The 13462-nt window shown below is 47.3% G+C and overlaps 1 protein-coding gene across 1 annotated transcript in view; it reads right to left on the bottom strand.

The window, feature by feature from the left end:
• The window catches only part of LOC115356947 (Krueppel-like factor 13), a 34200-nt gene extending 30971 nt beyond the window's left edge, over positions 1-3229 (bottom strand). The window contains exon 1 of the mRNA XM_030048268.1: positions 2484-3229. Within this exon, the coding sequence (XP_029904128.1) occupies positions 2484-2943 (460 nt within the window). The 5' untranslated portion in view covers positions 2944-3229. The remainder of the gene's footprint in view (positions 1-2483) is intronic.
• Positions 3230-13462: the final 10233 nt, after the last annotated feature.

The raw sequence follows: 13462 nt of genomic DNA, 5'->3' as shown, positions 1-13462 counted from the left end.
CACACACACACACACACACACACACGCACAGCCTCCACACCCAGCCTGCAGTAAATCACTCAACGCGCGCTGCTTCGTGCTCGTCTTGGCGGAGGAATCCGGAGGTGGCCGTCGGCCAGGCGAAGCTCCGCCCACTCCGACACTCGGAGGCTGACGCAGAGGGCGGGACGCAGCCGGGGAAGACACGCTGGAGGAGTGAGCCAACCAGAGGGCCGATTCTCCTCAAACCAGCGAGACACACACTGCAAAAACTCAAAACCAAGACTATTTGTCTTATTTCTAGTCAAAATATCTCATTACACTTAAAATAAGACATGATCACCTCAGAAGTAACTTGTTTTTAGACAATTGTCTCTTGTTTCAAGTGAAAATTTGCTTGTTTCATTGGCAAAATGTTTCTTGTTTCTAGCTAATTTTCACTTTTTTCAAGTGAATTTTCACTTTTTCCACTGGCAAATTTTGCCAATGAAACAAGCAAATTTTCATTGTTTCAAGCAAATTTTCACTTGAAACGAGTGAAAATTGTCTAAAAACAAGTTACTTCTGAGGTGATCATGTCTTATTTTAAGTGTAATGAGATATTTTGACTAGTAATAAGACATTTTTGACTTGAAATAAGACAAATAATCTTGGTAAGATTTGGCGTTTTTGCAGTGTGCTTTCTCCGTGAAACTTCAGCTGACGTCCTGCCTGACACGAGCTTCGCCCACGAGCCCCCGGCCGCCGAGCCCCCCTCGCTCACCTGAACGTGGAGGTGCAGCAAAGCTGTGGTCCAAACAGCAGGGATCCACCAATAGTGATCTTATTGATTATTCAGGGCCAATACCAAGTTATTAGTAATCCAGAACACAGAAAAATGACCATAGCTGCACTTCACTTTAGTCGTCTGTGTTCAGGGCATTGGGCTCAGCTGCTTTAATATGTTGAATCAAACTGTTTATCATGTGTTGCATATGTTATTAATATGGCAGGTTGTGTTGTTATTCATTTTCTGCATCTCCTGCTCTGCCTGTAATACTTCAGTCAGGCCCGTGTGTGTGTGTGTGTGTGTGTATGTGTGTGTGTGTGTGTTTCTTTGATCATCAGAGGCAGATTTCTGTGTTCAGGCTCCTCACATGGGGATTTTTTTTTCCAACATCAAACACTCATCAGTTTTTTTTTTTTTTTTTCCCAGCGATATGAAGCAGCAGAAATAAAAAAGAGCAGATGTGACAGACTGGAGGAGAAGCTGCACCCGCACCGCATTGTCACTGTGTGCGTGTGTGTGTGTGTGTGTGTGTGTGTGTGTGTGTGTGTGTGTGGATAATGCACAGTGCAGGCCGCATTAGAGGTCACAGAGGCCCGAGGGCAGGGCTTGGGGGATGGGAGTGTGTGTGTGTGTGTGTGTGTGTGTGTGTGTGTGTGTGTTTGGGGGGGGGGGGGTCCCTGTGACTGAGGCCACAGTGACCACATTCTCTAACAAAACATTACATCAGTGGTGCTCAATGTGCGGTCGGGGACGCTCGCGGGGTCACCGAGGGGCTGCGGCCCAAAGAATGAGGACCATTTAAATGGATCCTCTGGAAATAATCCAAATTAGGGATTAAGATCAGCTTCTACAATCCTGAAGTGGACACTCTGAGCTCCCCCACAGCACATCAGCTGCAGCTCCGGGATTCAGCCGGACCGAACGCTCCAGTGTGAGTCGCCTGAGGCTGTCACACCACGAGAGCCCCGGGGGACTCAAACTGCACGGAAACTACATGGAAACTACGCACACACACACACACACACACACACGTCCTCTTCCTCTTCTCTCTCTCTCTGAGCTCAGCTAGCAGAGTCTGTTGCTGGCCAGATCAGCGGCAGCCTGCCTGTCGGGGGTGTGGTGCATCACAACAAAGAGCTTAGAGAGTCACAACTTAGCACCCAGCCCTCCACCCACCAGCCCACCCTCTCTCTCTCTCTCTCTCTCTCTCTCTCTCTCTCCCTCTCTCTCTCTCTTGTTCTCTCTCTGCATCCTCTCCTCGAGGACAAAACAACTCACACACCTACCGGGAAGCAGGCGGCTTCTGAATGAGAAACCTGAGTGACTCTGTGTGTGTGTGTGTGTGTGTGTGTGTGTGTGTGTGTGTGTGTGTGTGTGTGTGTGCGCGCCTGCTCTTTCACACCTTAAACATTCCTGTGGTTTCACAGTTGCACCTCAGCCTGTTTCAGTTCCTCTGCTGCAGCTCGAGATTTGTTTCCATCCCTGAACATTTCTGTAAACTCAGTCAGAGCCGCTGCCCGTCACCTCACACCCCTCTGAGCATCACAGAGGGGGGGGGGGGGGGGGACTAGTTCTAGTTTTATTTCTCTCTCTCTTTCTGCTCAAAACCTTCATAACACTAAAGAGGAGGGAGGGGCCCCAAACTGGGCTCAGGTCACATCACTGTAACTGGCTGCTGCTGGAAAAACAAAATCAAACTTCTCGTCCCGGCGTCCCGGGCGGAGGGAGCACTGACCTGTGTGCGTCCTGAGGTGCGCCTTCAGGTGGGACGACTTCCCGTACACCTTCTCGCAGCCTGAGTAATGGCATCTGTGCTTTTTCTGGGGGGACTCCGGCTCCGGCCGCCCTCTGACCCGCTTCCCCCTCTGCGTCCTGCCGGGCTCCGGCTCGGCGGAAGGTGTGCCGGCGCGCCCGTCCTCTGCGCGCTGCTCCGCTCCTCCGGCCGGCTCCGGCTCCGGCTCCGGCTCGGCGGGGCCGGTGGGCGGCTGCTGGTTAAAATCCGCTAGAATCCTGGCGACCACGAACAGAGAGGAGTTGTCCTTGACCAGCGGGTCTCTGTCCTCCCCGCCCCGCGGAGCGCAAGGCGGCTCCGCTTTGGGGTGAACTATGGCCCGGCTGGACATGGACACAAGGCACTCGGCTGCGAAATGATCCATAATCCCTTGATGCGCGGCACCGGCGCGTCTCGGTGACATTCAACAGTGACAGTTTTGGCAATGCAGTTTCCACACACGACACCTTCTCCTCCTCCTCCCCTCTCTCTCTCTCTCTCTCTCTCTCTCTCTCTCTCTCTCTGCGATGCTGGAGGTAGCTCTGTGTGTCAACAGGAAATCCCGTTAACGAGGTTACCGGCTCCTCGACGGAGGCGCCATGCCGGGGCTGCTGCTCGGTCCGCGGGCGCTGCGTCTCCTCCGTGCGGGGCTAAGCTGCGGGGCTCTGGAAGTTTTCGTGGCGGGGCTCGCCGCGGTCCATCACCTCCTCCGCTCCTCCACCCCTCTGCGCTCTGACCGACCGGAGCCGAGCCATGCCGGGGGGGCGGGGCAGCGGCCTGACGTCACCTGCAGCCGCCTCGCCCATTGGCTGCTGCTGCGCTCCGTGGGGCAGCGACCCCGTCCAACAGATCATTTTAAAAACGAAAATGTGAAAATGCTGCGCTTGGTAGAGCAACATGTGGTACAGTGGAGCTCATCATCACCTGCTTGTGTTCAAAAACAATACAAAGGCACAGATGTCATAGTAACATCAGCAGCAGCAGCAGCAGTGATAATGATGATAATGATAATGATGATGGTGATGATATATGCATATGAATACATATGAATGTGTCTATGACAGAGGCCACGCCCCCCTGAGTGACAGCCCTCTGGTCTATAAAGGCTGCAGTGTTGCATTCTGGTCTATCAGGGCTGCAACAGTGCATCCTGCCCTGCGTTCCAAAACCCATACTACCATACTAATTAGTATGCAAAAAAAAAAAAGAATGAGTATGTCCCAGTACATAGTGTGTCAGATGCAGTATGCCAAGAGTACCAGGATGTTCTACTACATCTGCTCAGATTTCACAGTCTGCATGTCAGCATGCTGCTCTGGCCATTCTGACCCACAATCCTTTGCACAGTGGATGTTATGTCGCACTGACTGAGTTGTGTGTACAGGCCACGCCCACATACGGACAACATCACACACACACACACACACACACATGGCCCTCACCTGGCTCAGGTACAGCAGCAGCGACAGGAAGACAGAAGATAATAAATCAGACAGAGGACAGTGCAGTATGAAACAGCACCGCCATTTTGACAACAACATTCAAATGTGGAGCGACGGACGGAGGAGGAAGTGAGCGAGAGGGGCGGAGGTCAGGGAGGACGGATGGAGTGTGTCCCAATAGTATGCATACACATGCATACTGCATACTACACTGCATACTTTGTAAGGGCAGCTGCAGTACATACTAAAAGTAAAAAGTAGAAGTATGAGATTTGGAACGCAGGGCTGGTCTGTCAAGGCTGCAGCAGTGCATTCTGGTCTGTCAAGGCTGCAGCAGTGCATTCTGGTCTATCGGGGCTGCAGCAGTGCATTCTGGTCTATCGGGGCTGCAGCAGTGCATTCTGGTCGCTTGAGGCTGCAGCAGTGCATTCTGGTCTCTTGAGGCTGCAGCAGTGCATTCTGCCCTGCGTTCCAAATCGCATACTTATACTTTTTAAGTTTTAGTATGTACTGCAGCTGCCCTTAAAAAGTATGTAGTTTAGTATGTATTGGGACATACTAATTCTTTTTTTCCCTACTAAATAGTATGGTAGTGTTAGTATTGGAACGCAGGGCTGGTCTATGTGCTGCTCCTGTGTGGTTGCTGAGCGTCGGTGCTAAACGGCAGCTCTGGGAGGAGGGCGGGGCTCTGGGAGGAGGGCGGGGCTCTGGGAGGAGGGCGGGGCTCTGGCTGGGAGAGCTGCGGCGCTCGGCTCTTATCGGGCCGAAGGCGCGGCTGTTTGTTTGCCCCATTTGTTCTCAGCAGCTGGGAAACTGTTGGCTCAGTCTTCTGGGCAAAGTCTGCTCCTTATCAGGCAGCCAGCAGCTCACAGCCTCAGCCTGCAGGCCGGCCGCTCACAGCACCTATTGTTCTTGCCTCGTCAGCGGTTATTACTCTGGAGCCCTTGAGCAAGGCATGAAACTGGCAGCTAGAAACTAAAGCAACATTTGAATCATTTTTAAAGGTGCAGTCTGCAAACCCGGGCGTCGGCTGATAATTGAGTGTATCTGACAGTGAGAACCATGTAGACTCAGCCGTCACATTTCACATTTTTGTCAGTTGAGTCTAAACAGTCCTCACTTCATTCGACCCGCGGCAGTTTTGCACAGCGCGCTCTGAAAGCTTTTTTAGAGACGTGTGAATTTTGTAGACAACTTTGACGTCAAGCAGCTGAGCCACAGAACCGGAGCTACGCTACGCAAGTTTGGAGAGGGGACGCGGGCGTGCACGGCAGCGGTGCACGGTGCACGTGCACGAGATGTGACTGTCGCTGAGGAAGCCCTGCCGACTCGAGGTGATTGGTTGTTTGATGTTAACAAATGAGATTCCAGCCTCAGGGTCATTCAGTTTCAGGCTCTGAGCCGTCAGAGCTGTGAGGGGAAACATTCCCTGCTGAATTTTTGACAAATGGTTGCAATAATGTTTGATTCCAGATTCCACCTGCCACACTTCCTCTCACACCAGCTGGTAGAGAGGAGAATCTGGTGTGTGGCTGCTGAAAAAGTCCCAGCATGAATCCAGTTCTGCCACGTAGAAAAGCAGCCAGTCAAATCAAACAGGAGACAGACGTTTATTTCTTGGCCTCATTCAGATATAATACTATTTCTTCATATGCATAAACATATATGAAGGCAAAGCCAACACGTGTGTGTGATATTCTATCTTTTCACTTGTGCAATCATCTTGTGCAAACAGCAACCCGGGCTTCTCTCCTGCAGAACACGAGGGTTGTGAAATGAGAAAATGATGAAACTCCAGGTCTGAGTAAACGTGTTTCACAAGCCTCCGCTTTCGCTTCTCAGAGCGCGGCTGCAGCCAAAATCACGAGACCAAAAATAACCAGGCGAGCGGGGCGAGCGAGGCGAGCGAGGCGCAGGCGAGCTGAGATTCTCCCTCCATTCATTTGAGTGAGGCGGCTCCGTGGGCCTCCTCTCTCTCCTCAGGGTTTTATCTCTTCAGGGAAGCGTGACTGAGCCGTTTCCATTCACACACTTCCACACGTTCACACCTGACAGCTGCCAGCAGGCCTCAGCACACACACTGTCCGTCTGTTACTGCTGGGCACCAGGCAGCTGCGGCGTCTGTGCTTTGCTCACGGGCACGTCGGCACGTTACACATCTCTGTCCCGCTGGGATGCGGGGGGGCGGGGCTTGTGTCACACTCTGTCAGCCGTTAGGTCTGGACTGACAGACCTCCACATCTGTTGGACTGATCGACATTATCAGAATCAGAATCAGAATCAGAATACTTTATTGATCCCCAGGGGGAAATTACTTTTCGTTACAATAACAACTCCCACTCCAAGTGTAAAGTAAAAAGAGCAAATAGTCAAGAAAAATAAAGAAAGGAATATAAATATAAATATAAATATAAATATAGATATATATAGAATAAAAAGAAAGAAAAAATATATATACAAGTGCAAACATGGACAGGAGTTATTGCACTATAAGTTATTGCACATAAGTATGGTATTGAATATGGATTATTGCACAGAGGGAATTTGCACAAGAGTTAGTTTATGGAAACTAAATTAAATTGGGCGATCAGGTTCATGTTGTCCAGAAGATGAAACCTGTCCGTTTGGGTGATTCCATGACCTTCAGTCTGGCACCACCAGCAGGCCCAGCAGGGACTCTGGGATTCAAACCGACCACTGACTGAGCTGCGTGTACAAGCCACACCCACATATAAACACGGAAGACAACACGACACACGTGGCGCTACAGACGGCGGAGGAAGTGAGCAAGAGGGTCGGAGGTCAGGGAGGACAGATGTAGTGTGTCCCAGTAGTATGCATACGCATGCATACTGCATACTACACTGCATACTTTGTAAGGGCAGCTGCAGTACATACTAACAGTAAAAAGTAGAAGTATGGGATTTGGAACGCAGCCCAGGTCTAATGTTGGATGGCAAAACATGGAGAACAGTTTTCTGAAAAAGACAAAAAGGAAACGATGAAAACCATCAGGAGGGAAACCTGATGTTAAAAAAAAAAAAAAAAAAACTTTTATTACAGCTGCGTGTGTGTGTGAGACGGTGTGTGTTTTTGGGTTTTTGTTCCAGTCCATAAACTCTGTGAAAGCTGCAGCTGCAATGAGCCAAAAGTAAAGTTTCACCCCCCCGGTCATGTGACGTCAGGGCCAATCAGAGACAGGGGGAGGAGCCAGAGGCAAAACAGACAAAAGAAAAGTTCATCTTTTGTAAAAAGAACAGAGAGAAACTCAAGCACAGCATCTTGTGCCCTGCAAGACAAGTGTTCATATAGTGGGGCTTTAATACTACTACTACTGCTACTACTACTACTAATAATAATAATAATAATAATGCCATAATAACAGTGATAATAACGATAATAATCATTTTTAAGGGCGTAATGACCCAGTATTGAAACTGAACTGCAGTCCATGCATGTGTGGTGAACCATGATTGTTGTCGTTGTTGTTGTTGAGTAGAGTGTCTGATAACAGTGAACACATCTGCTCAGTCATACGGTCTGTGTGTGTGTGTGTGTGTGTGTGTGTGTGTGTGTGTGTTGCTGTGAGACGTCAGCCAGTGACACCAAACGGACTCTGAGGCCCCGTTAACACGACAACAGTTGTGATGAAAACGGAAAACTCATTCCTTTGCGTTTTTAAAAAGTTCCATGTTTCTACGATAACGCTGTGAGAACGATCCTCGTACACGCGGATCCGCAAAAACGACTGAAAGCGCTGTAGTGTGCACGCCAGGCCAGTGGGTGGCGGTGTAACTTTGCAACAAACAGCTCGATAGTCCACCGTTGTTGTTGTTTTCCTGTTGGCGCGTGGCTGAAAACGTCATAGTCACTCGTGAAGTGGGGCCGTGTCGTCATCGTTTTGGCAAGAATCGTGTATCGCCAGTTTACACGGCGGCGGGGAGAGCGGCATTAAAAAAAAAAATCCACTCTGGAACCCGGTGTCCAAAGTTTGCGTTTTCGAGCACCTAAAACGCTGTTGTCGTGTAAATGAAAGGCCAAACCGCAACAAAAGTTTACCGTTTTCTGTGAAATGAGATAATCCCACTTGCTTCCAGTGCAGTTTCACTTGTTTGTGTTTTTTTTTTTTTTTTTTTTTTTTTTTTTTTTTCTCGGAACAGGAATACATAAACTGTGGAAACAAGTGGGATTATCTCATCCCACTGGCAGATTTTTTTTTTACCTTGCTGTAAGAAAAACAAGATTTGAACACTGAAGACGAGACTGAATCATAAGTATTTTTTTTATGAAAAGGAGGAAAATGAAAAAGGCTGAGAACTATTTTACTGGGAAAGAAATTTTCAGTGAAATCGTCCTTTAATGAATCATTAAAACCAGCAGATACAGATCACGTGACACTGTCCTGCAATACGGAAAACATGCAGCCATGTAGGTTTAAAACTACTGAGGGGGGAATTTAAAGGGTCATTCTGTTTATTCACACCGGATTCAGCCTTAAAAGATCATCCCAGTCATTTTGAATGTCTGGCCTGTTTACTCCACATCATCAAACCATTTATCAAATCCTGCAGGAGCTACAGATTTCACCTCACAGAGTCAAAATGTGAGTTTGTGGCTGAAGCAGCCGCCTTATAATGTTCTGCTTCTCAACATTCAGAAACCACACAGCTGATGATCGGCTGTGGAAAGCAAAATGTTTCCCCGCTTAGGGACTATTTTCCCTGGCGGAGGAGGAGGAGGGAGCGCTTCAGTGTGAAAAAGTCCTGAAAAGCCAACAGTGCTGCTGCTTTTAGGAAAACTCATGTGGAGGACTTTATTGGGCTGATGGAAAACTGGAGTGAAGAAAGTGTGAAGGCTCTGAAAGTTCATGTTCATATCGTCGTGGAATGAATGGAAACCAGCGGCTGGAGGAAAGGGAGGAGGAGTGATGTGGCAGCTCTGAAACCCCACTGCTCGCTCTGGGAGGAGAGCAGAGGAACGTTCTGGGATTAAACAGTGAACACTTTGATAATATTCTGCAGTTGAATGTCTTTGATTGTGCCACTTTGTGCCTCAGCAAAACATGGAATCAAGTCGCTGTACAAGTTAAATATTTATTGATGGAACTCAAATATAGAGACTAGAGACAGACGAGGACAACGAGGGGGATGGGCGAGGGACACAGAGAGAGAGAAAGAGAGAGAGAGCGGGAGATATGGTTTTGTGTGTGTGTGTGTGTGTGTGTGTGTGTGTGTGTCCCTGTTTATCTGCTGTGTGTCCTGTACTCGGTGATCTTTAACGAACACGTGTTCAGCTCCGCCCGGCTCCTCGCAGCAGCAACCAAACCAGCAGGGACAGAAAAAAAAAAAAAAAAAAAAAAAAAAAATCATCGCCCCCTCTCAGAAAACAACAGGTGACCTCCAGAGAGAGGGGCTTGGTGTGGGCCTCGCTGGAGGAGCAGGTGGGTGTGGTTTGTCACTCACACACACACACACACACACACACACACACACACATCAGCGAGCGGCAGGAAGTGACACAAAACGCTCCATGTTCACTAAAGAGCTGCTCTCCTTTATTGAAAAGCTGCTTCACAGACGCATAAGAATAAGAAATATCACACGTGTAAAAATGGTCAAATTTTCTATTTCAGTTTTGAAAGATAAAGAATATCTGTAGGAAAAAATATCAGCTACTGGGGACTTAAATCTTAACACACCAAAAGACATTTCTCGTCATAAGAAGTTGGCGTTGCACTGCAAAAAGTCAAAATCTTACCAAGATTATTTGTCTTATTTCAAGTAAAAATGTCTTATTTCTAGTCAAAATATCTCATTACACTTAAAATAAGACATGATCACCTCAGAAGTAACTTGTCTTTAGACAATTTTCACTTGTTTCAAGTGAAAATCTACTTGAAACAAGTGAAAATTAGCTTGAAACAAGAAACAAATTTTGCCAGTGGAACAAGCAAATTTTTACTTGTGACACAAGTGAACAAGTGAATTTGCTTGTTCCATTGGCAAAATTTGTTTCTTGTTTCAAGCTAATTTTCACTTGTTTCAAGTGAATTTTCACTTGAAACAAGTTGAAACAAGTGAAAATTGTCTAAAGGCAAGTTATTTCTGAGCTGATCATGTCTTATTTTAAGTGTAATGAGATATTTTGACTAGAAATAAGACATTTTTACTTGAAATAAGACAAATAATCTTGGTAAGATTTTGACTTTTTGCAGTGTGTGTTCACATTTCTCTTGCAGTCAGAAATGGGAATAAGCCTCTGCCTGGGTTTTCCTGCTTTTACAGCCCGGTCCTTTGCACTGTCAGGTTTCTTTTTCTGTCTTTCTGTGTAATAAAACGGTGACCTGTTGGAGTCCAGCAGCACAGAGCAGCACGTTGCTCTGCTCCTCCTCTCTGTGCTGTCTAACAGGAAGCAGCAGACGTATGTCCATACCATTAATCATCAACAAAGCATGTGGACTTGCTGCTGCTGATAAGGGCCGGCGGGGCGTTTGGGACACGTTTTCAGGCGCAGCACAAATTCACAGAAACAGCAGAGCTGTGCAGATCGACGTGGATGTGACGGTTACTGAGAGTCTGCTGGTGCAAAACAGCAAAAGACACAGTGAAAGCAGAGAAATGAGATATTATGACATTTAGATCACAAATGAGCAGCAGAGAAAAGCTCCATTTATTTTCCATGTATCCTAACAATATTACATGTTATATATTATTCACACATTCAGCTGGCTGGATAAATACAGAATATATGAAAAGGTGAGATCAGACTAAATGCTTTAAATAAATCTCACAGAAGATGAATCACTTTGCTCCAGATAGTTTTAGTCAGAGCTGCTTTCATTATAAAACATCTCAAAAAAACAATGATCCTCTAGTTTAGCTGATATCGTTTTATACCTCTGACCTCTGACCTCTGACCTCTGCTATTGCACTGCTGCCTGTTACACACTCGTGTGTATCACATGTTGACTTTACAACCTTTGTGTGATAAGCGTCACAGTGAGGAGATGACTGGCCCCAAAATCAAAACATTTGTCTGTAGTTTAGCTCCTGTGGGCTCCTGTCTGACTGACATTTACATTTTCACAGCGCAAAATTATTGACTGAACTGAGGACAGTTTAGAATCAAATAACAAAAAATGGAAAAGAAGCATGACATTTGATTACTGAGTCAACGTGGCTCTCATCATCACCCTGACCAACCTGACATCAGTGTGTAACAGAGGTGCTGCTCCACCAGGGGGCAGCGCGTTTAGCATCACGCTTAGCATCACGCTTAGCATCACGCTTAGCATCGCGTTTAGCATAGCTGCAGTGTCATGACAACACACAGCAGCCTCAGCTAACAGCTAGCAGGTCAAGAGGAGCGGTTGAGCATGCATGAACGTTAGCTTTACAGCTAATTGAACTATGTGAACGTTGGCTCGTTAATTAAGGTTAGGTAACATTAGCTAGCAAGCTAACATTAGCAAACATGTGTCATGTGGACTTTGTCGCCCCCAGAGGGCCACGTCATGTTGCTGCTCTTTCATGAAATCCTGCAGGTTTGAAAACGTGACACTGACACGCTGCCCCCTGGTGGAGCGGCGGGTTCGTCACCCTGCCCTCAAGCTTTTTTCACACTGAGTCTAAACAGTCCTCACGTCAATCAACCATCAATTTTTTTAAATGGTTTTTTAAATTATTAAAATGCTGCTTTCAGCTTTATTTATTCATTTTGTCAGCTGAGTCTAAATGGTTCTCACAGCGTGTTTCGTACGGTGAGTCTTCGGAGTCCAGCTGCTCTGCTGCAGCTTCCCTGTGCTGCTCTGCCTGCTGCTGCCTGGGTTTTGCGTCACGCTGCCGGCCTCAGCAGGCCTGCTGTACCTGGCCTCACACAGGTCGGCTAAAACACATCGCTGTGAGTTCAGCCTGGTGGAGTTTTGCTGCTATAAATAGTTTTACACGGCGTGCACAGATGTGGCAGCGAGCTGCAGCGCTGCAGGCTGAGCGGTCGGCCTGCCGGCTGTAAAACCTTTCCCAGTGCCGAGCGGCGCGCTGTAACTGGGTGTAATTACATGAGTCACTTTGTGCTGAGGTTACAGCCCCTGCACACATTGTTTCCCAGCCGTCAGCGCACGGCAGACATCTCTCTCTCTGCTCAAACTGCAGCCAATCAGCTGCTCAGGAAGAGACAACATGTCATCTTTACCACGTGCATGAGTCTGGCTGCAGATGCCACGTCTGTCTTACTAACCAGTACAACATGGACGGGGCATTCCCTGATTTTTACATAGCATTTTTGAAAACACAAGAAAACTGATTATCTCAACCTTATCACACGTTGAATACTTGATTCTGATTGGTCAGTTACAGCATTCTGTAGTCTGTTATTTCTGAGTAACCAACCGTTGTGAAGGCCGATGTCATCACCTTATCGCTGTAATCGTTTGTTCCAAATCAAAATACTTAGAAGTCAGTTCAGAAGCTGGCTTGACACAGCCAGTGTCAAAAACATGTTATGACCATGTCACTTTATATCTCCAGTTTCTTGTGGCGTTCCCCAAGGTTCCACCTTAGAGCCCCTTCTATTCTTCTTACATGAGGGACCCAGACTGGATCCCTCAGATTCTTCTCTCATTCTTCTTCCCACGCTCTCCATGTCCTGTCACTGGCTCTGTTTCCCAGGTTCACTGTTACTAACCCTAACCCTCTAACACACTTCCACTACGATCAGTGTTACAGCTAAACAATTTAAAGGCAGCCATTCTCAAAGAAATCATCCTCTCCCCTTTATCAAATAGCACTACCAATCATCTGCTTCCTAAATGTTCCACATTTCCTTCATCTGAGCTCAGAGAAATGTGGATCTTCTGAAGCATTTTCACCGACGTACAGTAAAAAAAAATCATTTAGAGAGCTGATTTTGTTCTGTTCTGTTTAGTCGATTTGTAGCCTCTACGTCGCCCCCTGGAGGTGGAGACACACAGTCCTGCAGATGCAATACCTCCCTGTGCAGACTGTCTCTGCACCGATGAAAACAAACTACAGGTTAAAAACAAAAGTTGTCATTTCAGCGTGCAGGCTGCTCTGTTTCCATGTTGAGCCGTCCTGGTGGACAGCTGGACTCTGCTGTTACAGATTCTCTACCACAGCGTGCGTTCACATTCAGCATGTGGCAAATAAATGTTAAATGCTGCTGGAGATGAGCTGAGGTTACAGCCCCCCCCTACACACACAACCATGGATTTCATGGACTTCACCTCAGCTTGTAATTCTGTCTTCATTATAGAAATTGGGCTGTGGAACAATGACAGTAACAGCTAACGTGCTAACAACATATTGTGAACCAGCTGTGTCAGACTTATATCAGGCGGTGGGCCCCATTCGTTCAAATGAGACCTTCGCAGGGGTCGGAGTGTTTTTTACAAGCATCAGTATGACCCGGGTCGACATGTGGATAGTATAGGCTGCTTTCTGATTTCTTATTTTAAATCAGTCTCTTTGTAGCCCAACAGTCAGT

This window comes from Myripristis murdjan, chromosome 3 (assembly GCF_902150065.1).
Source record: "Myripristis murdjan chromosome 3, fMyrMur1.1, whole genome shotgun sequence".
Taxonomy (NCBI): domain Eukaryota; kingdom Metazoa; phylum Chordata; class Actinopteri; order Holocentriformes; family Holocentridae; genus Myripristis; species Myripristis murdjan.
This window is presented reverse-complemented; position numbering and strand designations above follow the sequence as displayed.